The sequence below is a fragment of the Gavialis gangeticus genome, unplaced genomic scaffold, assembly GCF_001723915.1.
Source record: "Gavialis gangeticus isolate Ggan-Ray unplaced genomic scaffold, GavGan_comp1, whole genome shotgun sequence".
Classification (NCBI taxonomy): Eukaryota; Metazoa; Chordata; order Crocodylia; family Gavialidae; genus Gavialis; species Gavialis gangeticus.
The window spans coordinates 49,059,621-49,085,702 of record NW_017729024.1 but is presented as its reverse complement, the minus strand read 5'-3'; the positions used below and the strand labels follow the sequence as shown (position 1 = coordinate 49,085,702).

Sequence of the window (26,082 nt, the reverse complement as noted above, 5' to 3'; positions counted from 1 at the left end):
AACCCCCCCCCCCAAATGCCTATCTCCCTCCCAGCTTCAGTGAAATGTGATCCCACTGGGTAGGTCATCAAACCTGAGGCCTTGGGATCTTACAGCATAGTGTGTCTGCCTGAGTTAAAAGACCTGATAGTCAATCAGACTTACTGACCTCATATATGTCCAAGCCACCATTTGTAGTGGACAGAGCAACACAGGGAAGATATACAGATTAAATACACAGTTAAATTATACTGTTTTGTTTTGTTTTTCAATTGCCTGGGAAGACCAGATAATTATGTAGATTTATATTTACGTCAAATAAACACTTATTTCATTTGAAAATCACAACTCTGAAGATAATTCAGATAGTTCCTTCATCTCTTTGCTTAGGGTCATCAGTCCTTTCAACTGATGAGGCAAAAGATTGGCAGATCTAAGTAAGGTTATAAAAAGTGTTTAGTCTGTAATTTGAGAGCTTACATGTGCCTTGCTTTTGAAACATGCACTGATTATTTGGTGTCTCAAACTGAATCCAGGACTGAAATACTGAATGGAGACATTCAGACTTTGTATACTCCGACTTGTACATTCTGCTTTTAAGGTCTTTCATTTAGGTGCAATTTGGTGAAGAAAGACTGTTATAGTATGAGCTGAAATCTCATAGAGGGAAACAGAAGTTCCCACAAAAGACAGGCTGTTAGTCTGTTTACCCACATGAACAGTCCCCAGGGAGATCACTAGCATACCATATTCCTGTCTGCTTGAATTGGAAAGAATTAGCCCCAATTTCTGTCTTCCTGTGGGATGGCTTGAAAGCTTTCACATGAAAAAAAAGAACACAGTGAAACTGAACATAGATCCCAAGTGGGTGTTAATCAGCCTAGCTCCACTGATGCCAACAGAGCAGAACCCAGTTACAATAGATTAGGATGAAGCCCCAGATGTCTTGTTGAGCTGTTGTATGAGGAACACACTGGAGGTAGATTTGCCAATTCCTGTTAACATGACGCCAGGAATGATTCCACCCCAAATTCCATCCTCGCCAAAGTTTAAAGGAAATGTTAAGATTTTTAAGATTGTGAGGATAACTGATTACATCAAAAAGAATTTGGCCAGTGGTTTCTTTGGAAGAGAAAAACCTGGTTTGTCCTTATTTAGGGGTGAAAGGCCATTTCATTCACCGCCAGCCTACTACAGAGAAGATGTTCATTACACTGCACTCAGTCTCGAATTAAAAATGAACACAGGAAGCTGAAAGCCTTTGAAGTATCCTCAGTGAAACACTTGGGAGAACAATGTATTTTACAGAATTGATCCCAGTATGTTTGGCTTTTATTTATTTAACAGTAACACAGTAAAATTCAAGCATTTCCTCTTGCAGGGACTTCCTATTATCACACAGCTAAAAGTTATCAGATTGACAAACCTCTTTTGATGTTCTTTCTAGAATATGAGGATTTAACATTCAGCAAGGCAGAAAAAAAACTGCTTGATTTACCTTGTTCCCCCCAACATGAAGTTTCAACAGGATAGGAGCACAAAACAGACAAGGAAAGAGATCTTATTTATTTTGGCTAGACAAACACAGATAATATGTTACCAAAGAAATGCATTTCTGATTGACAGCAGATTTGCCAGAACCAAGGAAGAGATTTGCACATGAATTTTGCTTCCTGCTCACAAGTCACAGTCCTTTGACTTCAACCTGAGTTGTAAAAAACTTCCATAGAATGGATGCCTTGTTTTTGCATATGAGCTCTTTCTTGCCCCTCATATTCTGACCTATGACATCCCAAAGTTGCACTAAAACGAGTCCTTATTGTTCTCCAGCCTGTGCACGCAGGATTGTACACTGGTATGCCTAGCTGTGGTGCGCTGGTGTATAAATTGATGTGTGCCTATCAGAGTTGCCAGTTGTCTGTCAATTTATGGATAGTTCAGAAAATGGTGGCTAAAAGTGCTTGCCTGTTAAAATATTTAGATGTCTCTAAAATGTGTGGATGGTTGGTAACTCTGTTCCCTCTGCTGCTGTCTGCTGGGACCTTTCTGGAAATACTTTGGATCTTGTGGGTGCAGGATGGGGGCGGTCAGGGCAGGTGAGGGCATGCCTGGCTGGCAGGGAGTGTGTCCTGAGCAAAGCAGGTAGGGCATCATGTATCGCCATCCTGTGCTTGAGTTCTCCTTCCCTTCTGTCCACTTCGTTACACCTGCATATGTTCCACTTCCTCCCTAAGGCCTCCTGCACAGAGAAGTCCGCTGCTCCTATGCGGAAGGGTGGACTGAGCTCTTTGCTGCTGCACCAGGTCAGGAAGCAGCAAATGTAGCAAAGGGGGGCTACTCACAGCCCATTAACAGCAGCAGTAGACTTCTCTTTGCCATATTCTACAAGGGGAGGAGCAATCTGTAGACCAGAGGTCAGCAACCCCTGCCATGCATGCCTGAATGTGGCATGCAAAGGCATTTTGCTTGGCACTCATGCTTTAGGGCAGACAGCAGGGAAGAAGCTGGGGCCACACTGCCACAACAAGGGCTGGGCTCTTGTTGCTCCCCTGTTGTCTGCCCGGAGGCATGTGTGCACCCACCACTGACAACAAGCCAGGCTCGGGCTCTGTGGACCCTGGTGCAGCTGCTTGTAGCCTCCCTACTGCTGGCTACAAGTAGCCAACTTAGAAGATGATGGCATGCCGGGGCAGACGGGTGGGAAGCCATGGGGGATCCTTGTTACTTCAGTGCAGCCCTGCCCCTTTTCCCCACTGTCCACCCCAGTGTGTGCATGCATCTCCTGCTGGCAATGAGCCGTGCCAGGACTCCACAGACTCTTGTGCAGCTGCTTGTAGTCTCCCCTCCACCTGTTGCAAGCAGCTCAGTGTTCCTTGGTGGGCAGCAAGGGCCTGGCCAGAGCCTGGTCTGGCTGTGGCAGGCAGACAGAAACCAGCAAGCAACTGCACCAGGGTCTGTGGAGCCCCGACCCACCTTGATGCTGGTGGCAGGTGCATGCAGACTTGGGGTGGACAGCAGGGGAGTTGCGAGGGGCCTGGTCCTAGGTGGTGTCTCATTTATCCAGAATAGATGATACACCACAAAGCAGGAAGATAACACCCCTATTCTTCCTGCTCCAGAGAGGGAAAGTTTTGGGGGACAGCAGCTCATGCCTGGAGTAGTTCCTACAGGATACAGGCAAGCAAGCAGGTGATTAACAGGTGAAGTAGTTGGGAAAGTTGTCTTTGCATCCAGTCTTTATACAGTTGTGGATTTTCCTGCTCCCCCTGTCCTGTGCCCAGGGAAGCTTTAGCGCCCACTGCTGGAGGAAGAGCACAGCAAGAATGTGGTTGTGACACAAAACACTCTGAATTGCTGTACTTAATAATATTAGGAATTTTAAGAAGTTCCTGGCTTCTGGGGGCAGAGAGGACGGGGTTAAAATGCTCTTGCGCTTATGAACGATACAAATAAAGTGTATATTTTTGTACTTTGCACTCCCTTTACATTATGTAAAATATGCCAGTAAAAAAAAGTTTGGTTGTTCATAAAAAGTTTGCAGATAGTCAGTGAAAAAAAAATTCCTTTGGTTGGCCTATCTGGGTGTACACTTATTTTAGTTTTCATAATTCTAGGGATCTGGCTACGTAAGATCCTGGATTCTCTCTTGCTGTGCTTCTGTGAGATGCCAAGGTTAATAGTTACTCCCCATGTGGTACTGGTGCTATAATAAAACAAGGGAAAATCGGATTCACAGTAAAAAATCCTCTTGGTCAAACCAACACACTACTCTCAGATGCTGACTCAGATTATAAGAGCATGCAGCAGGTTTGGTAAACCTAAAGCAGCATGTTGCTCAGGGTGCATGGATTAGAGAAAAGGTACTGTCTACTAATCTCCTTCCATCTCTGTAAAACCACCTCTTTATCAAATGATCCTAAAGACAGTCTTGTCGGAACTGCAGTAATAATTTCACTTGTGAGACCATTACTATAAAAAAAAAGAACTCACTAGGCTTGATTTCCCCGTACTTGCCATACTCCTACTGTGGGATGACAGTGATTACTGTGATGGCAAAGCGTATGGAGTGAAGTGGTAGATCAGCCTGCAATCAGTGTAGTCTCTTAGTATGCACATGCAACTCTCCTTTATGTTAAGCAGAGTTCAGCAGGTGCACAGAAGAAAGAAGAGATCCCAACCACTCCTAAAGCTTTATATCTTGCACGTGGCCTGTTTGAAGGCCCACAGAGGAATTCTTAATTGGCAGCAAACAGTCCAAGAAAGAACCCTGAATTTGCCCTGTTCTCACAAGGATATGATCACTATAGCATGAATGGAAGAGGCAGGACAGTTTCTTCTAGCCGAACCATGTATGGGTCCCACTGATGTTAAAACATCTTCCTAAAATCCAATCATTTGAATGATAAATCATCAGTACTCGCAGGGTTTCTATAAGTGTTAGGAGGGATATATACAGATGATGATTGGACACAGTGACTTTAAAGTCAGGTAGGTTAGGGGATACAGAACAAAGTGTAGAAATGCCTTCTTAGGCACTGCCAAGATTTGGTTACAGATGATACTTCTCATCTTTGGTGTGTAAGGGAAGTTTGGCTGGAGATTGACTGCTAGCAGCATGATGCACTGAAGCAGTGGTGTAAGAATGAAACTTTCTGCCTGAGTATGCAAGAGGGAAAAATGTAACCCAGAGAAAAATGTGTGGGGAGTATGTTAGAAACTTAGGCTCTGTTACATTTAAGATGCAATTAACAGGTTAACGGCACCTTAAATAGTAACATGCCGCATGTTAAAATCCGTTTAAGGCATGATAATACAGTTAATGAGCCACAACGTTACTCCACATATAATACATAATCACTTTGTGGTTTGTTTGTATCATGTGCTGGGGCTTAGTTGAAACCCTGTGTACCACTCAGCTGGGAAGCACAGGGGTTTTAAAGGTCCCAGTGCATAGGAACCCCAGGATCAGGCTGCCAGAGCCTGGGGTCCCCATGCCTGGGACAGAGTTAACCCTAGTTGGGGTCTTGACAATCAGCAGATAGTTGGCTGGGGCCAGTTTCAGATTCTAGTTTCGTCTTCAGCCAACTAACAATCAGTGGATTGTTGGCAAATGGGTTTTAACCTGCTGGTCCACGGGGGGTGGCTTGGGATCATGATCTGGCAAATAAGGTGCCAGAGAGATCTAATCCCTGGTTCCAAAATCATGTGCCCCGCCATGCATATGTGGCATGCCAGGAGGTGTCACTGTTGGGATCGTGGCTTAAATCCCATGGCCTCCTAAACTGACCGGCTGTCAGAAGACTTATTGAACTCATTTGGAGGAAACTGTTACCCTGTCAAGAAAGCATGAAAGACCTGCCCCAGGCACATGCTACGTTTTGAGGTTAGTATGAAAATTTCAAATCTTAGTCTAAAATGAGAATTAAAAAATTGAATATTGTCTACTAAAAAAGAAAAATAAAGCTTTAAAGGGCCAGGCTAATGGCTTTGCATTTGATGCTAGACAGCTGAAAAGCATCCCAGCCAGACTTCTTTGCCCAGGGAAGGTAGCTGAGTAGCCCCAAGGATGAAGAGTTCGTCATTGATCGCTGGGTCAGATAGAAACTGTTTGCTGTAAAACAAATTTAAAAGATCACAGCAAATTTGCACTGCCCAGTTGAAGACTCTTCAGGGAAGGAACACCCCAAGAACAGCCTTTTCACCATCACATGCCCACTGGAGAGCTGATTCTGCTCCTCCTGAGGTACAAAGACAAGTCTCACCCTGACGTCACTGGTGAGGCATTAGACCCATAGTAAGCACTGCATTAAATCTCCCTCCACAAACACTGCCTGTGAAAGCTACTTCCTCAAATATTCTGAAATGCATTCCTAGAACAGAACAGACATAAGAATGGACAGCACTCCCAGGTCAAATTGCAATTTCTTTATTTGCAGTATTACTGAACTACTGCAGCATTAACAGAATTCAACCAAGTCAAATTACCAGTTAAGCCCACAGCTCCAAAGCAGAAAATAAAACTGCTACTGGAGAAGATCTTCATGAGCACTTATGTGAACTAGGTACACAAATCCCACTGGTCTTTAGCAGAGCTGTTGTGCCTAAATCCCTCAGGCACTTCTGAAAAATCTTCCTTTTATTTATTCTCACCTTTTGTATTACCTGATTCTATGAGTTCCATGAGGGTCCTAAATTTGTCATGAGTAAAAAAAGAAAAATGACCCTGAGAAATTTAATACAACATATACAAATCTATAAATCAACTCTTCTAAAAATCTGCACCCAATATTTAATAACTCTGCAGAAGAAAGACACAGGAGAAAAAAAGAAAGATGCCAAAATTGAAACAAACTGTATTAATTTAACCAGATTTTAACAAAATTGGCACTTTCTGTGGAAAAATGTAAAAAGTTAAATGGCTACAATTAGCAGTTTAGAATGTCAGCATTTTGCTACTTGAAAATGGGCATAATTGCAGTGTGGCTGGCTGTTATCTTCTAGGATAGTAAAAGAAATACACTAAAGAAAGTTAACTGATGTGTACCTGTGACACGCACACAAATAAAGAGCAAAGAACATTTATGATTTCTCAAGTATTATGTTTCTCCTTATCTTAGCCCTCTAGCAGTCTTTTTAAAATAGCAGCAAACAGTCTTAAGTGCTCTACACTGTTCCACTCAGATCTGATCCAGATCTTATTTTGGTTATTTTATTGCAAATAACACATAGCCATTACTTGTAGGGCCTCTCTGGAACCCACAAACTCATGCACTATCCTTACTAGTCATAATACAAGCTACACATACTCTACCCATGTTCAGCCTGCCTAGTGATCATATTAGAATAATTACATCTGTGGATATCTCATGCATTTATTTTTCTTTTCATTTGGCTCTCTTTGTTTTTGTTCAGTCTCAAATACTGATAAATTAATACTGAAAAGAGAGAAGGGAAAAGAAATATTAAGACATTGGTGGGCTTCTAAACAACATATTATTTGGCTCAACAGCAAGGAATTAGAGTCTGCTTTTATACTTACAATAGCTGTTGGGGTTGAAGCCAGCACACAATACAGCACAAGAGGGGAAATAAAGCTCTCTTCCTCTGTTCCTGGGTAAGGCTTCATCAGCTCTCCATCCTGACAGAAGAAACCCTGGATATGCACCTGAAAAGTATCAGTGCACTCGAAGTAGTAGGCGAGCAGAACAGTCCCAGCCATGATGACAAGCTGAAAATACAGCATGGTCACACAAAGACATTAGTTGCTGTTTAGCAGATGCAGCTGTGTCTCTGAGCTAGTCTAGTCCCACGGAGCAACCTCCCTCCATCACCCCGACAGCTCTTCCCATACTTCCGAGTGTGTGTGTGTGTCTGTGTGTGTGTGTGTGTGTGTGTGTCTGTGTGTATGTCTGCTTTGTAACATCTGTTACATAAACCTTTTGGCAAACGACACTAATGAACGTCTCAGATCAGAGTGGGTCCTGAAGACTGGCTCATAGAGGGATGGCTACTTTGACAGCTACTTTATCAAAGGGCATACAAGTGTCACCACTGGTGAGGATCAATGTAAACTAGCAGGATGCCAGGCACCAATATAGACTCCAGTAGTAACAAACTAAAATCTATGCACACCGGCACAGGAGTTTGAAAGTACAAGGGATGCTGCAACTGAGAACCAAAATGCTTCCATATGCAGCACTACGGAACATATATAACGTGCTAGTCCAGAGAATTCCTCTCTGGCCAAAAAGAGACTCATTTAAGGCAAAACAGAGTATTGCTGCTTTCCTTCCTTTGGACTTGCCATTTGGGAGGGAAGTTTTACAAATCTACTTGGGACCCCCTTCCCTACTATAACGAAAGTATTGGACTGCTCTATACTGTTACAGCCATCACTCTACCTCTAGGATGCTCATCAGGGTGAATCTGGCCCTTAATTTTTAGAACACGTAGACTTGGTAAAAAGTCATTCTTGGCTTATTTTTTGTTTAATTACAATGTTTCATAATGGGTTGCCAGTATACAGTGGCCGTTTGGTAGCCCCAGAGATTGTTACTTTCTGTTTATCCATAGTCTGAGTTTTATGCGGACAAAGATGTTGAAGGCTCACCACAATGCCTCAATAGCCCAGCTCAGCCCAGACCTGAAGGGGCCACTTCATGCAAATAAGAGGGTAACACTCATTCCCTGTGACCATTCATTCCTTTGCAACTCTTGTCAGCCCAACTGGCACAACAGTAAACACCCTGGCATTTTAAAAACATTCATGTCTTGCTAATGACAGCAAACACCTTACAGGCTCCACATATTCTCTCACTTTTCTGCCTGACCTTCAATAAAGTGGCACAGCAGCAAAAGCCAGACACCGTAACCTCAGTGGCACTCCTTAGTATAAAGCAGGGGTCTAGTTCTCTTCTGCTCCATGTAGCTCAGGTATACATCCTGGTCTGGCCTGATTCTATAGGCATTTTGCAGTGGCCAAAATCACTGTGCAAGGTGCAGAATCATGGCAGGTCAGGCCCCAAATCCTGTTCATAAGCATTTCTCATGAGACAAAAAAGGCATGCTTCTCTTTCAAAGGCCTTGATGATGATGATAATGATGATGAGTTAGGGGGAAAAAACAGGACCAAAACAAAACCTCAAATTTAACATGGCTTCTATTTTTACAGGTGCTTGAATGAAAATAGTTTGTTGCAAGACGCTTAATGGATTGAGTATTTACTGTGTTGCTTTTGCAATTCTTCCTCAAGGAGCCGTTTACAGGATATCTAGCCATCTCTTTAGCTGTTGCTGTGACCCAGTACACACATCATCAGTGCTGCTCAAAAGAGCCAGAGTCTAATGGTGAATGACTTCTTTTACACCTTAAGATAGTTCTTTCTGCCCCTTCAAGAAGACCTCATGGCATAGGTTATATGCAAGGCCCATTTTCATTCTTTCTTCCCTGGTTATATGCAGGACCCAGCGCTCAAGATAGAATTTTCCAAAGTGAAGCAGCAGGAAATCCCACCTATTTAAATTCATGGGGAAACTAACACGTTGACTTGAGCAGGAGCATAGTTAGCACAATATGGAGCAATTCCTAAAATCTCACGCAATTTTCTACAGCAAAGGCTGAGGGTGGTGTTAGGGTGAAGCTCCATGTTACAATTACACCAAACTAAGTCTACAGTATGTTAAGCAGCGTTCAAGTTAGAATGTGCTGTGAGCTGTCACATGGTAAGAGGTAATACCTTTTTTTGTCTGTACAGCTCTGATTTGCCACTAGAGCAGGGATAGTAGCCAAGTATCCTGGCTCCTTGCCATGCCCCTGCTCACTGACAGGAAGCAGGAAGCTAGAAGTGGTGGATCCTGGATGCTGGAGAACTGCAAATTGCTTGTTTTATCTCTGTGGAACAGACTAAAGTTACATGAATCAGGTAGCACAGCCTACAGTTAACCCTTAACAGAAGTGGTGTAACTCTGAGATGCTCAGAGAGCACTTACCATGAGTTAATGAGATTTAGCATGTGGATGTTAGTGTTTTAAATGCCCTTAGTATGGTCTAAATGTAATGAGTGACTTCACCCTTACATGTTCGAACTAACACTCATTTAGTGCAGTTAAAAAACTCAAACCTATGCACATTCAAGCAGTTTAGCATGTGTTTAAGTGCTCTCTTAGCATTGCAAAGTTATTCCCTTTCAGTCAAGGGTTATCTCCTTAACACATACTAACTTTAGTAGGTCAGTACATCCCAGTGATTTGCAACTGTTGCAAGTGAATGCTTGACAAGGTCCTGAGGTCTTGAACCACAGACCCGAGGAATATTTGATTAGTTTATGCCTTGCAACACTACCGATTTGTTGCATTAATTTAAAAACGCACCTGAGTTTATCACAGTACTTTGGTTCCAAGTGAAATATGCAGAACCAAGAGAGCCTCTTTTTAAAAGTGTACTCAAATAGGTATGATGTTTTGGTAAATTATCCTTATAAATAATTGGCATATCTGCCTGTTTTCACTTTCCTCCTTGATTTAAAATGCAAATGCTAGTGCATTGATGTGAAATGTAAAACCCAAGCCTCTCAGCATGTTTTGGGTCTAATTTGACTCCACAGAAAGACCACATATAATTCTGGTACTTGTTAGTATCTATAACCAGATTCACAAGGGTATTTAAGGGGTGCCTAAAGACATTAGGGCCCCACTCTAACTCATGGTGCTTTATATAAAGTGCCATGAGTAAGAACAACACCCCCCACCCACACACAACCTAACAGACATTTGCCTGTTGGGTCAGGAGGCAGAAGAGGGGCTGGAGCCAGCCTACACTGGCCCTGGCCAGTAAGCCTCCAAGGCTGCCAAACCACCCCTCTCCCCAGCCCTGCCCACCCCAGGCCTGACTCCCCCCAATTCCCTGGGCACGGTAGCTGGGGGGGCAGGGGAAGGCAAGGGGGCTCTGTTCCATCCCACCATCCCCCTAGCTCTGGCCATTCAAAAGCAGCCGGCAGTGCCCTCTCCTTTCCCTTCCCCTGTATGAAAAATTAACCCTAGAAGGAACACAAGTTTCATAGATTTCATAGACATTAGGGCTGGAAGGGATCTTGTCAGATCATCGGGTTCAGCCCCTTCCCCAAAGGGCAGGAAGTCAGCTGGGGTCAGATCACATCAGCAAGATAAGCATGCAAGCATTTCTTAAAAGTATCCAGAGTAGGTGCTTGCACCACTTTTGCGGGGAGTCTAATCCAGACTCTGGAGACTTGAATGGTAAAGAAGTTTTTCTTTATGCCCAGTCTAAAACAGTCTTCTAGCAGTTTGTGACTGTTAGACCTCGTCTTCCCTTGGGGTGCCCTGGTGAACAGATGTTCTCCCAGTTTCTGATGCACACCCCTTATATACTTATAGGCTGCCACCAAGTCACCCCTGAGCCTTTGCTTCTCAAGGCTGAAGAGTCTTATGCATCTCAACCTCTCCTCGTAAGGCCTGCTCTCTTGACCTCTAATCATGCACATGGCTCTCCTCTGAACTCTAAGTTCCCTAAGGCTCTCTACTTTACAGCACCATAATCTAATACCCTATTTGACCAGGATTAATTTTGCACATGATTGGCCATTTTAAAAGCGTTTTGCAGCCGTGCATGTGTGCTATGTCATGGCTGTAAAGTGCTTTCAGGGGCACAACCACACCAAAAATGTCACTTTTGTAATCACCCTAAGTGACTGGCTTTAACTGATATCAATGGGACTTATGGCAATGTGGGCCTTTTTGGCAGGCATGACACTGCTTCCCATCTCCATACCAAACTGTTGCTCTGTTTTCTGCCCCATGCCCTATCTGCCATTGTGTTCCCTGCTCTTCCTCAGAGTGTTGTATACCATACACAGTGGCTGCCCATGTTACTTCTGGCATATATGCCATAAGTTGGCCACCCTTGACTTACGGCACCTTCTAATAACTGGTTGCTATTGGGGTAATTTAGGGAGGCAAAACATCTAATGATACAGACTAGTTGCTGACCAGGATCCTAGGACTTACTGCCTGCTTTGGTGACAAGAGCTATGCAGTCCCAAGCAGGATTTCAATGTTATATCGCTTTAGAAAAGCATCACTTCTAGTATCTCACTTCCAGTATGCCAGTGCTACCTAGCACTATACATAGGTTATATATACATAGTTATGTATACATACCCACTAGCAATTCCTCTACCATCATGGCATTTTTCAGTGGGTCACCAAGTACTGATCCCATCTGAAGTTTCCTGCCTTGCAGATTAGATGAAAACTCCATCCAGCCCACCAGGGACTTGCTTATATATTGGTTTTACATGCGAAACACTCAGATGATATTGTGAAGGGCAGCAGCATAAAACCCAATAATAGTGAGACAGCTACAACTCCAGTAACAGGCTTTAAAAATTTGAAAACAGGTTTTAAACACATCTGGCCTAAGACTGAGAATAATTAGAGCAGTACAAGACTGAGAATAATTAGAGCAGTATTGTCCCACATAATAATGAAGCTACAGTCATGACTAATCCTAATAATTATCTGCTATTTTGCTATCTTGCCACTTTGTATTTGCATACTGCAAGTAAAATGAGTTTTAGACATACTGACCATTATTTAATTTTAAACATACTGCCCATCATCTAGAGTCCTGTTAAGCAGACTAGTGTGTTACATTTTTAAGAGAAATATATTAATCAATTTTCATTGCAAAATAGAATGAAGGCTGTGCAAATTAATACCACGGTTGTTGAATCTAAAATGGTTAAAATCATGGCTCCCCATAGTTTACCAGATTATAAAATTAATGCTTAAACCTTAGTCATGATATGAAGAAAAGACATTTTCTTCCCTGAAGGCTAATTAGTTATTTTTGTGAATGAGAAATTAGCTTTTCTTCATAACCCCCGGAACCTCCCAAAACATAACAGTTTTGTAGATCTTCTATGCTTCAGGGGTGTAGCCATGGTGGTCAAAGGACATAGGCAGTAGGGCTGTGCAAAATTTTGGGCCGGGTGTTTTGTTTCAAAGCTTTTCGATGCATTTCAAGCTGGAAACAGCGAAACTGAAATGAAACAAAAGGTTTTGAAAAGAAACAAAGGCACTCAAAACATTTCGAAAGTTTTGAAATGTTTCAAGTTTCAAAGCCAGGGTTACTTAGCTTCAGCACTAGTCCCAGCTGGCAGCAGCAGCCTGTTGTCATCCTGCGCGCCCACGCCCCCCAAGAGGAGTCTGGCACAGCCCTGCAGCCCGCCCAGGGGTGCAGGCTCCTGGATCTGCACACAGGATGACAGCATGCTGTCACTGCTGGCTGGGGCCAATGGCAGCATCAGTCTTCCTAGCACTTGGCACCAGCTGTGCCCAGCACCAGTCCCAGCTGGCAGTGGCAGCCTCCTGTCATCTGGGGTGCAGATCCAGGGTCCTGCACCCCCAAGAGGGCTGCAGGGCTGTGCTGGACTCCTCCAGGAGGTGTAGGCCCCCAGATCTGCGCACCAGATGAGAAGAGGCTGCCACTACTGCCTAGGATCGGTGCTGGGGAAGATTGCTGCTGCTGTTGACCCCAGGCAGCAGTGGCATCCTCCTGTCATCTGGCGTGGAGATCCGGGGGCCCGCAGCCCTGGGAGAAGTCCGGCACAGCCCTGCAGCCCTCATGGCGGTGCGGGCTCCCAGATCTGCAGGCTGGATGACAGGAGGCTGCCACTGCTGGGAAGTGTCACAGGTTTTGCTTTGAAAAATTTGAGGTGCAGTTTCCCAGAAACCTCTGGACCCATCTACTTGAAACGTGGCAGACTTCATGCCCTCAGAAGGGGCTACCATCCCTGCAATTTTCATCTGAATCAGGCAAGAAATGACAAAGTTTTAGGTATATTCATGATTCCCCATTATAGCCTATGGGCAAAACGTCAAAATGCGTCAAAATGAAACGGAATGGAACAGTGCTTTGAAACAAAATGACGAAATGAAACACTGGCCCTTTGAAACGGCGAAACAGCTGTTGAAATGAAATGGTGCTTTCGCACAGCTCTAGTAGGCAGACAAGGTTCTTTGGGTACATGTGGTATCTTTTATTAAACAGTTGGAAAAAATTGTTCTTTGCAAGCTTTATACCTGAAAGCTTGAAAAGAACAATTTTTCCAACTATTTTATAAAAGATACCACATGTACCCAAAGAACCTTGCCTGCCTATAGATCTTCATAGTTTCATAGTTTCTAGGGTCGGAAGGGATCTTCTATGCACTTCTGATATTGGGCATTGTATACAATAAACCTATTAAAATACAGCATTGCCAACTCATTATTTTGGAATTTCTCATCATAGTTATTAGTTGATTTTGAATCTCCACCCCTGGAGATCTGCGATTACATGAGACTCTCCACTTCAGAGATTTCTTTAAAGTAATTTTCTAACTTTTCATTCTATAAAGATGAGCTGGAAAACATAAACCCTAAAGGCTCAAACCTCCAAAGGCCAGTGAAAAAACGAGCAAAATGTATTATATAAAAAAAAAAATATCTCATTGAGCTCCTGAGTTTTTAATGTTTTTAGCAATACTCAGGACACAATGGGCCTCATCCTGAAATCTGGCAGGTACAAATCAGGAACAGCTGTAAGGAAGACCATGGGGGTTACAGAAATGTAAACTAAATGTAACTAATGTAATTTTTTATTTCCCTCTAAATGAGAGGGGAATAAAACTTTGGCAATAAGGCTCAAAACATCTTAAAAAGGAAAGACCTGATAAGGGTACCTGATGCCCAAAAGCTTGTCCAACAGCCTTGCCAACTATACATTTGGTCTAACAAAAGATATCACAAAAAATCCTTGCCTCTTGTAAACTTCTTGTTTCATCACGGCTACATCAATACTCCAATCCTATTGAAAAAGGACAGAGTCAAACACAGGAGAAGAGGGAGAGGGAAGAAAACCGCTATATTCTGCAATTTTTCTTGCACGTTCCAGCTGAGGATCTCAAAACACTTTAGAAACACCTTGGGAATCAATGGAACATCCATCTGAGTTACAGCAGGCGATGACTTTTAATCCATAAGTGCCTGTGTCCAGGAAGAACATGGAATTTGAATGTGCAGGGCAACGTGAACATCATTGCCCACCCGCTTAAATTCTCCTATTGCCTTCACAGAGAAACTCCTCCTCCAGTTCTCCAGATGGGAAACATGCCATCTGGTTCATTCTTTCACAGTATGTAGCTGGATCAATTCCCTGGGTCTACATGACCGTGGCTTCTTTTCACCTGTTTCAAACACTGGGCCTGTGCCTCACCTACAGCTTGCTCCTGCACGGACTTCTGTGGAATTGCACAGATACATCAAAGCTATCTGAGGACCAAACCACTGATCTGCCACTGGTCAAGGGCTCATTGCACTGGACACAAGGCATGATAAGGAAAGTTCTGGTACCAGTTTAACTATATCTAGTTTAGAAGCCAATACAATTAAACCAAGCAGTCATTTAGGTGTGGGCACTGTTGCATCCACATAAAAACACTTGTGCTAGTATAGTTATTTCAAAAGCTATACCAATATTAGTACCTCACCAGTGTAGGAAAACTTTCTGACTGACACTTAAATTGGTGCAACAACTCTGTTTAGACTAGCACTAAGATGCTGCTGCCATCTAGTTCTGATACAGCAGTTTTAATGGAGGGAAAAATCATTATCAACATTTTACGGAGGAATAAACTGAGGGTCAGCAACAGAGCCACACACAGGATCCATTTCTCTGCTCAACCCATTAATACCATGCTGCCTAAAAGATGGTCCAAGCCCCACCTCCTTTCCCTCCCCTCCCATTCTGGACCTCACACTGTCCCCCAGGGCTCTTCCTGCCTCCCCCACAACCCTGATGCTCCCCCCTGCCCCTTGGGATTCCCTCCTGCCTTCCCCATGCCCCCAGCTCTCCCTTTCCACCCCCAGTCCTTGCAGCTCACCCATGCCCCCAACTTACTTGTGGCTGCCTGGCCAGCCCAGAAAGTGGTAGCAGCAGAAGCAACGACCTGGCAGGCAGTTTCCCCTTCCCTGATTGCTCCCCAGGGACAGTGCTGGCAGCCACAAGTAAGCCGGGACCGGGGGGATGGTGGGGGTGAGCAGGGATCTGGGATGCTGGGGAGGCGAGGAATGGTAGGCCCAATGTGGAGGGGGCTGGGAGCCCACAGGCCAATTTGGGCCAGCGGCTCCCCACCTGCCCCTTGAAGTCCGTCCCCCCCCCTTGCCCCCACTTCCTCTCCTGCTCCCCCAGCCCCTGGGGCTCACCCCTGCCCTCCCAGCTTACTTGTGGCTGACAGCGCTGTCCCAGGGGAGCAGGCAGGGAAGGGGAATGTGCCTGAGAGTGGCAGAAGACACCATGGGGGGTCGGGGGGTGACATGTTCCTCTTCCCTGCCTGCTCCTTCAGGATAGTGCTGGCAGCCAGAAGTAAGCAGGTGGGAGGGCACTGTGGGGCAGAATGAGTGGGCATCTGGGCTACTGGTGGGGCAAGGGATGGTGAGCCCAATCTAGGGGAGTGGGAGGCTGGGGCTAATCTGGGATGGTGGGAGAGAGGGGAAGGCGGGGGAGGAGGGGAGCATGGGAGACAGCAGGCATGATCCAAGCAAGTGGGGAAGGGAGTGTTTGCACTAATGTGTAGCCGAGTGTGGCTGCACATTAGTGTAACAAGGGATGGGCAACAGAAATCAGAGATAAACCTAGACTGGAGTAGCACCACTTTTAAGCTGCCTGAAGGGTGCTTTAAACTAGTTTCAGGTGGTAACATGTGGATAATGCAGGGGCTAATAGCTCCAGGAACCACCTAAAATTAACGTATAACAAGGCCTTCTGTCATGACTGACAAAGGACTGGAGATAAAGTGACTGACTGGAGGTCACACAGAGAAGGCATGTATTGAAGTAACTGCTCTAGTTCCTTATTCTCTTACAGTTTTTCACTGTTTAAAGAATATTTTGGGAATAAGCAAAATGAACTGAAGCAGTGAGAACTTTGTTACTATGTATTTCAGTGCATAGCTGGAGTATCTTTAATAATAACATTCAAAATAAGAAGCAAGTTCCCTTTGAAAATCTTATGATTTTTTTTTCCAATACAAATCTGAAAGGTCATAAATCTTACAGCAACTTCAAAAAGAGCTACGATGAAATAATAGCTCAGACAATGAACTTATGGAGAGAAAAAAAGAATAATAAAGAGTCTCTTTAAGTGCCTTATGCAAAATACAACTGAAATCAATTATAATCTTTCCAGTAATTTCACTGGGTTTTAGATGAGGCTCTGACAACCTATGTGACAAATTTATCATTTAAAATTTTACTGGATGTGATACTACTGTCCTAAGAAGTATTTGACCAAGTAGAAATTTTTATGGCTAGGAAGAAAACAAAATGTAGAAAAACAAATGACTAGTCTTGTTATCATTTTTAAAAATACAATTGTTAAATCATACTAAATACTCTGATAATTCTTTGATTCAGTTACTGACTGAAAGAACAGCTTCATATTTTTATAGCCAATTACTACTTATCTGCATGCGTGCATACACATACACACTCAATTACTGTCCAAGCACAGAGCAGTAGCTGTAATAAATGATGCTCGAGTGTTGTATTGTTTGGGCTACTATTCAGTTACACATATATTTGTTAAACTTGCATGTATCATGCTGATTTTGTCAAGGCCAGAAGTGTGCATAAGGCTGATATTAAACTTGATACAAGAATGACTGAAGGTGTGCTCTTGTGTCCATTCCACTAGGAGCCTTTGAAAGATTTCTAGTTATTTCAGGGAGACTTCCCTTGAAATGAAAAAATGTCCAAAAATTAAGTAACTTGGAGACCTGGGTTTAGTTCCCTGCTTCTCCACAGACTCTCTCAATGACCTGGGGCGAGTCATTTAGCCTGTTTCTGTGTCTTTGTTCCATGTCTGTAAAACAGAAATAGCAGCACTGCTCTACTTCACAGTATATTGCTAAATACATAAAAGACTGCTGTGCTCAGATACCATGGGAGTGGGTTCCATGTAACGAGCATAAAGAGTTAGCTCCCTCAGTAATCAGCAGGGATCCAGGTTTTCCGTTTCCCCACAGAAAAACGGAATAAACCGTGGATATTACCTTTTATTGAGGTAAACACAGATTTCTTATTTTACCGGAGAAACCTGCAGATTTTGCAGTTTTCCAATGAGCCCCCTGCAGGCTGGCAGAGTTCCAGTCTGAAGAGGGCTGGGAGGGAGCAGGAGGGCAGTCAGGCAGGGAGTGCCCTGTGTGTACATCAGGGGCGGGCAAAATACGGCCCCTAGGCTTGATCTGACTCACCAGGCCATTCTATCTGGCCCCTAACGAATTTAGAAAATAAAAATTTATTTGCCCCTGGCTGCCTAAGAAATATGACATAAGTCAGGGGCAGCAGGACCCAGGTGAAGCTGTTGGCAGGATCAAGCGCTTGCAGAAGCAAGGTATGACCAGCCCCCCTCCCCCACCACCCTATGGAGCACAGGCTTCTGGCCTGAGACCGTAGGGCTGTTCCTGCCTCCCTGTACTAGAGGGAAATTCAGGTAAGAAATGGGTGGGGAGGCAGGGGAGGACCGCAGGCAATCGCCCCAGTCCTCAGGGTTGGGTCAAGTTGGCTGTAGAGGTCCCGGTGCTTCAGACAGGAGCCACGTGGTGCCACAGCATCCGGCAGGGGGAAGAAGACAACAGCAGCAGCCACAGGCAGGGAAGCAATGAAAGCAGAAGTGGGGGGGATGTAGCAAATGGGCATGCAGAGCTCAGTGACAGCTGTGTGGGAGTGCGGGGTCCTTGCTGGTGCACTGAGGCGGTGGGGAGGGTCAGAGGCAGTGGGGCCCAGAGTGGGACAGCAGGAGTGCGGGGCCAGGCCAGCAGGGTTCTATGGAGCCGGGTCGGCTCCCTACTTTCCCTGCTGGCGCAACCCAGCCTGGCCCCCTTTCCCTGCTGGCCTGCACCCCACGCACCTGCTGCCCAGCTGGCCCTGGGACACCAGCGCAGACCCCACGCTCCCTTCCAGCTGTTGCTGTGCTCCACATGCCCACTCACTGCCACTACCCTCCACCTGCCACAGCCATTTGCCCGCCGCTGCCACTGCTCCGCCATCACCACTCCCCTCCACCCCCCTGCCAGTCGCTCTAGCAACATGCATTTCCTGGCTGCAGTTGTACTAAATGTTGATTTTTAGAACATAATTTGGTATTTTTCAAGTTCTGAAATGGCAAACCCTCGCTGAAAGGAATATTTCTGGTGGCGCAAGGGGGGCGGGACTTCCAGTGGCAAGCATCAGGGGTTAGGGGCGGGACTACTGGTCCCAAGATGGTGGCCATGGGGTGGGGCACCTGTTAAGGGGTGAGGCTACCCTTGCAGTCCTTGACAGCGTGCCAAAACTCAGTAAGCAGCCCTCCACCTGAAATAATTGACTGTCCCTGATGTACATGCACATGGCCCCAGGCAGCCTAGAGAGCAGTCCCCACAGGTAAGGCTGGGGGGGAGGGGGATTGAGGCCCCCATAGGGAGGGAGTAAAGGCATTGGACAAGGCTGGGGTTGGGGCTGCTGCCCAGCAAGACAGTGCCTGGGGCTCAGGGCCACAATGCACAGTTGCAGTGCCCTGGCAAGGAGTGGGACAGGGCCGCAGGTGGTTTGTCCAGGGGATGGAGGGGGTGGGGCTGGCTCCCCACTGCTGCAGGCAGGTCTGGGAGAAAGGGGGGAACCTGCGCCCCCCCAGATGTGCATAGCACAGGAACAGGTACGGGCTGCATGCTGCTGGCTTGGGGGGCTGCTCCCTGCTGCTATGCGCACTCCCGGGGGGGCAGGGAGGACCTGTGTCCCCCAGAGCTGTGCATGGGACTATGTGCTACCTGCTTCAGGCTCGAGCTCCTGCCCTGCTGCCCCCACCCGGGGTCTCTGGAGGCCAGCATGTGCGACCCAGTGTTGCAAAGAACAGAGGAGTGGCGCAGGAAGCTGCCTACTACTGCAAGCTCTGTGCTGCCCAGGCCTCTGAGCTGCCAACCCCACTGCAGCCGTGCAGGCAGGGGATGCATCACCAGGGCAGTGTGGAGTTCAAAGCAGCAGGCAGCTTCCTGCGTGGCTCTGCTCTTCTTTGCAATGCCAGGTTGCACACACTGGGCTGCAGAGACCCCAGGCAAGGGCAACAAGGTGGGAACCCAAGTCCCAAACAGGCAGCACACCGCCCCACCCCATGCAGAGATCTGGGGGGCACAGGTCCCCCCTGCCCCCCAGAAGTGCATACTGCAATGGGGAGCAGCCCTCCTCCCTGCCCAAGCCCACAACAGGCAGGCAGCAGGGGGAAGCCGGGCTCCAGGCTCCACTCTGTTGCAGCAACTGCCACCTCCTGTCAGGGGCAGGGGGCTGTAGATCTGGGTGCCTGGCCCCATAGCTCTGAAAGCTGGAGGCCTTTCATTTTAATCATGGATTTGGGGTTTTTAATCAGAGGATTTGCAATTTTTTTTATCACGGAAAACCAGGATCCCTGGTAACTGACTCTGCCCTTCCTCCTCCAAACACCGTTTGGGACATAGTTTAAAAGTTACAATTAGGCCCTCCTTCAAAATTACCGTGCAATTAAATCTAATAAGAATTGCAGTGAGTTCTCTTTGACCTCTACTAGAAACAAATAATTAATAATACTTAACAAGACTTAATTGCCTTGTATTTTTCTTGCCAGTTAAGTTGGTACACTGCATGGTCTGGTAATTTATGAGACCACAAAAGCAGAGAAAGTTATGGGACTGAACTGCCTTTCTGCACCATGTCATGATAATTTTTGCAGGGCAGGGACACATCTTCACATCAGAGTGCTTTACAAATTGCAACTAACATAGGCCCTGATTCTGCAAGTTCACATACATTGACAAGAGTCCTTCATCCATGTGATGCCTCAATAAAACCCACTGGGTTCTGTACAGATGAAAAAAAAAAAAAATCAATATTCAGATCATTCTTATGAGATTAAATGAGTATTATTATTTATGCTTTGTAAGCAGTAGTGTCAAGCGGCCTAAATTATACAGCAGGGACAGCGCTACACAAGGTACAAACTCAGAACAAAAAGACAGTGCCTACCCATGGGAGGATTACAGCCTAAGTTACCAGGTATAACTAAGTAACCAGGTATGTCCTTTAACAAACAGCTAACCTACTTTAACAGCACATGAGAAAATCCCTCCTAATATAAAACAATAATTATACTAACTGCTGCAGTGAGCAGCATAAGCACCACTTCAAGAAGACAGCTGGTAGCAGAGGCAGCCTGATCTCCAGAAGTTAGCTGGGTTCTCTGGAAGGGGCTCCTATACACATGCAGGGAGGCTGCTCTGATGCACTGTAATTACAGAGTAGTCTGCTGGAGCATGATAATTACTGCGCTCCAACAGACTCCAATGTCACACGTATCAACGTCCTCATGCTGAAAAAATGTCAGCGGGGCACTTTAAAAAATGGCAGTGGGGCATTTGACGAGCTTTAGTTCAAAGCTCCCTGCCACCATTTTTCAGCACTGGGATGCTAATATATGTGACGCTCCAGGAGCTTTTAATAAGCATGGCTCCTTGAGCACATCTGTAAATGCCCTGGGTTCCATTTTCCTTGATCTGTTTTTTAAGCAGGAACTAGAACTTACTTGACTTATTTTAGGAATAGGGTGAGACTATTTGTATTGTTTATGCAATATAATCACAAACTATAGCAGTCTGGAGGCAAGAAAGTGGACATTGGACCAATTCTGCACTTAATATAGGAGAAGGATCAAGCTCTTATTCGTGGTATTCACAGAAGCTCTAGGGCAAGGGTGACCAACCCATAACACAACGGCCACAAATGGCACACGCAGCCTCTGTGTGGCATGTGACAGATTAGGGAAGGAAGAGTCAGCAAAGTGGCTGATATGGTGTGGAGGACAAAACACACTGGATCGGGAGCACAGGGAAGAGAGAAGAAAGCAAAACATGAGAAAGGCAGGGAAAAGGGATCAGAGTGGCACTCAGGGAGGGTGTGGGGCTTAATTTGTGGCATGCATGCTGAAAAGGTTGCCCCCTACTCTTGCTCTGGGGTGTGAAACAGCCACTTATACCCCAAATTTAGCATTAAGCATGTGAGTGCTTCCATTTGTAGTCGATGTTCTTCAACTTAGGCATTTGCATGAGCAAATATCTGAACGGGGGCCAACAGGAGCAGATAGGGAATCTCCTGTCCTCTGTCAACCAGCCACCCGAGGACAAACTCAGACAGGTAGAAAGGCCCTAATCCTTTTAAACAAATGCACCAGGTGGACCCAAGCATGTGGGCAGAACCCGACTGATTTCACTGGAACTGCTTGTGTTTGGGCAGATTGGACTATAGGATCAGGAACAAAGATACCGCATAGGCATGAAATACTTCTTCCATGCTGCTGATTCTACATCTAACTCTTGCAGATCACAAGAATGGATTCTAAGATTACCTCAGTCCTGCCTTCTTGTCTTTGGGCCTATGCCTGGTCCTGCCTCTATCCCAAAGGAAGTCAATGTAACTAGTCCTATGGACAAGCATTTACAGCAACAGACCCTGTACTGATCAGCTTCATTTCTCATCACAGGGCATGTCTACATAAGATGCTTTACTGCACAGCAAACTAATCTGCTATGCAGTAAAGCATCACCATCTGCACATGTGCAGCAATTATGGTGTATTAGACTAATTTACTGCACTGCCAGATAATCCTGTCAGATACAAGTGGTATCCAGCAGCGCAATAAATTACTGAGCCTATAGGTACATGTAGACAGTGACATTGGGATTAGTTTATTCAGTTGCATTAGCTGCATGTGTAGACGTGCCCACAGTTCATTATCTATGCCACATTGGTTGTCAAAAAAAAAACAAAAACAATAATCCCCTGATATTTTTTAATTTTCGTTTCGTTTTTTTTCATTTTTAAAGCCCTCCCCACACCTCTCAGTTCAGTAAGCCCCCTGGCAGATGCTACACTTAAGATGCAATTAACTGGCTAATCACGTCTCAAGTAGTAACATGGTCATACATCCCTTCAATTAATAGTGCGATAAGACAAGGAATGGATGTCTTAAACATATTTTGTGTAATAGTTTTGTGGCTGGTTCCCATCATGCTTTAAATAGAAGGTATGGCCAGCACTAATCAGTCAATCAACACTCCCAGCCATGAGAGCACACCAAATCTTGAAGAGCTCCGATACACTCCCACAGCTGGGAGTGCTAATCAGCTCATTCACACTCCCAGCCAGGGTACATGCTATGGTGACATAGCATTGTCAGGCACAAACCATGATGCCGATGCTATGTCACCGTAGCGATGAGTTACCTCACTATAGTGCATCACTACGGTGATGTAGCTGCTAAAAATAGCCGCATGCTGCGGAGACAGTGCAGTAACGAAAGCAAGCACTAAATGATGGCACAGTAACAACTGTGGCGGGGGGAGGGCGGGATGGACTCAGTAGATGCGCTCTCTAGGTACTTGCTATTGCACTGGCAATATGGGGCTGTTGGGATCTGATCTCCAATCCCACAGTCTTCTATGTCTGTTAGTGGTCTAAGTGTCTGCAATATTTTAAAGAAAGTAGTGCAACTAGGAGGTGGGGGGTGAATTGAGCACCAGCTGTGGATGTTAGCATCGAGGGCTGCCAGAATTGCCCCCTCCACCCCAGTAATCTTTGCCATGGTATATAGCCCTGTACTGCCCTGCCATAGGACCCAGGCAGGCACAGCCCATACCCAGTAGTGTAACTGGGGGCAGAGAGGCGGGCAGAATGGAGCCGCCCCCACCCTCCAGTGAACCTTCACCACAAAAGGCTGAGTCCTGTGCCCAGGAGCCTATCTGGGTGGGGAAGGGGAGTGAACAGGGCACCAGGGGTGACTCCTGGGGAGCCTGCACCATGGGTCTTCTGTAGCTGTTGTGCAGCCAGCCTGTCCCCAGCTAGCAGTGACCTCAGCCCATGCTGCTACAGCAGTAGCCACAGCACTAGCAGCTGCCACTCAAGTGGAGAGAGCAGGAACAGATAACATTGTCCCTTCCCCCAACTCTGGTGCATTGCATAATGCCCTCCTTCTCGCTCACCCTGGGCACTGAAGGGGCTTGCCACACCTTTGTTTTAAAGTGATAACATTTTGATGTGGGCAGAATATTTCCACCCGAGAGATTTCATAAAAAGATCTGTAAACAATGTTGCTTAATCAGATAATCTCTATAACCACATAATTAATCCACTTCTTGACCTTTCCAAGATCCACAAGAATTTCAAACCTCTGAGAGAGTTACTATACTGGAGAGCGAAACAGCTCAACAGTTGAGATTCTGTTACTTTCTAAGAAAAGCAATATACTGTCAGGTTTTTTTTTTCCTATCAGTGAAGTCTATTAGAGTCTGGGATAGGTTTCCATGGAACTTGAAACACTGGTTGTATACAACTTCACAAGCTAAAACACTAAATATTACATATAGCAAGGGAACAGGTTAGATTATCTAACAAACATTTCCATCTGTATATTTTAAATTATTCTTAGGCTATCCAAACAATGCCCCCAGTAGAAGTTTTTCTTTAAAAAATAAAACAAAATGAGCATTTTATCTGAGCACAATTCAGCATGCATATGGAGTATTCTTTCTGCTTTGACCTAAGACTGAGCTTTAAGAAGGCAGGTGATGTTTAAGGGAATAAGTCCAGCTTCTATCCAAACCCAAAAGAAAACAAAGAACAACGCGACCCCCAATAAAGAAAAGGATAGGAAAAAACACCCCCAAAAGAACATCTGCCAACCACAGAAGGAAAAGTCAAAGGCTCCACAAAATCCACCAGTGGCCTCACTATGCCAGTATAATTAATATAATATGGTGATGGGTACTAATATAAAACTCTGCTTTGCAGTAATTCACATTATTGATTATCAGCCCACCTTCGGCTGTATCACTCAGCCCACCATTCTTTTCCACACCCCTGGAACATTAACAGTGATGGGGGAACAGATTTGGGTGGCTTTTCAGTGCTTGCTCTGACTTGGGCTGTGCTTTTATCTGTTGTACACAAACAAAACCACTGAACACAGGTTGTAGGTAGGAGTGGCTTCCCAGCTCTGTGGCTGCTTGCAGAGATCAGCTTCTTTGTCTCACATCATTACACTGACCCTCCAAGGATCTGGTTGGGTATTATCCAAGTACATTGTTCAATTTCTTACAAAATCTATTTCAGAATTATTTAAAATAGCAAAATTTATTTAACATATTCTGACACCTGGCACAAGTCCCATCCCCTTTTATCTGCTGCTGTATCTTCTCCTGCCAACTGCCTAAATTGATTGTAAACTCTACAGGGTAGGGTCCATCTTTGTCTGTACTAAGGGTACCATCTTGGTCAAGGTAGTCATTACTGAAAAGCAACAACATGGTGATGCTCATGACAATCAAATGGATGTGAAAACAGTTGTACAGCTATAATCAACTATTTATTTTTTCTTTTAATCTTCAGGGTACACAGAAAATGTGGTGTTTTGGGGGAGAGGTTAGGGGGAAGGCTGCTAAAGAAGCAAATATCATTTGGGGAACTAAAATGGAAAACATGAGGAGCTAGTTTTGTCATGTTGACTTAATTTAATGTTGTAGGGATGCAGTTTCTCTTTTGACTGACTTGTTACTGGTGCCTCAAATTGAATTCATACAGGTACCCCTTCGGGATATAGAACGCTAAATACATAAACACATGTATAAACCCCTAAGTGTTTTGGTAGTAAAACTGGCTTGGGGATGGCATTTAATATACAGACAACTAGCGTGGCAGCATTTTTTTCCCTTCATGTTTATTTCTACAACTTTCAAGGGAAAAAATTGCTTGAGTATTGCAAGTTAAATGAATAAAAGCAAGTTACATAACTGAAAAGACATGCTGCAGTTTAGAAGCAATATTTTACAGGCCTTGCTGATTAAGCTCTATTAGTGTCATGGACAATTTCTTAAGAGATATTATAAACATTTTTATTAGAAAAACATCCACTGAACACGTGAATTATCCAAGGTATCTATCTATCTATAATATAGCTCGTATTATAATAGTAATTGAGCATCTCGCTACCTTCAACATACCTACTCTCGCTACAACTTTTAGCAGCAGGGAATTGCTACTCTTCTCATTTTACAGAGGCACAGACAGGCTAAGTGACTTTTCTAAGTGAAAAGCTACAGTATTGCCAACCCCACCATGTCAAAAGACAGACAAACTCTTAAAAATCATGAGATTCTGTATGTAAATCATGAGATGTTATTTTTGAAGTATGAGCCAACCATTTATAAATCCCATTAGTGTCTTATTTAACTTCTAATAGGTTAGTAATATAGTTATACACAAACTATATTACTACAACTGATAATGCTTTAGAAAAAAACATTAAAAATTCCTCCTTGTTGTTACGATTGGGATGACATCTGCTGGACTCTTGTGCATTTACCACTTTCCAGACATGGACAGCACCCAGCAGGTAAGTCTCTGGAGGGGACGGGGTGGGGACAGAGGGAAGGGGAGATGGGGGGATAGACTGAGGTCTCCATGGTGAGGGGGGCAGCAGGGCAGGGCAGGGGCT

The 26,082-nt window shown here is 44.9% G+C and overlaps 1 protein-coding gene across 2 annotated transcripts in view; it reads right to left on the bottom strand.

Moving 5' to 3' along the window:
• The window catches only part of PLPPR1 (phospholipid phosphatase related 1), a 296,435-nt gene that overhangs the window by 63,418 nt on the left and 206,935 nt on the right, over nucleotides 1-26,082 (bottom strand). For both annotated transcript variants that reach the window (XM_019517067.1, XM_019517068.1), the window contains one exon: nucleotides 7,019-7,207. In XM_019517067.1, coding sequence (XP_019372612.1) covers nucleotides 7,019-7,207 — 189 coding nt within the window. The remainder of the gene's footprint in view (nucleotides 1-7,018; nucleotides 7,208-26,082) is intronic.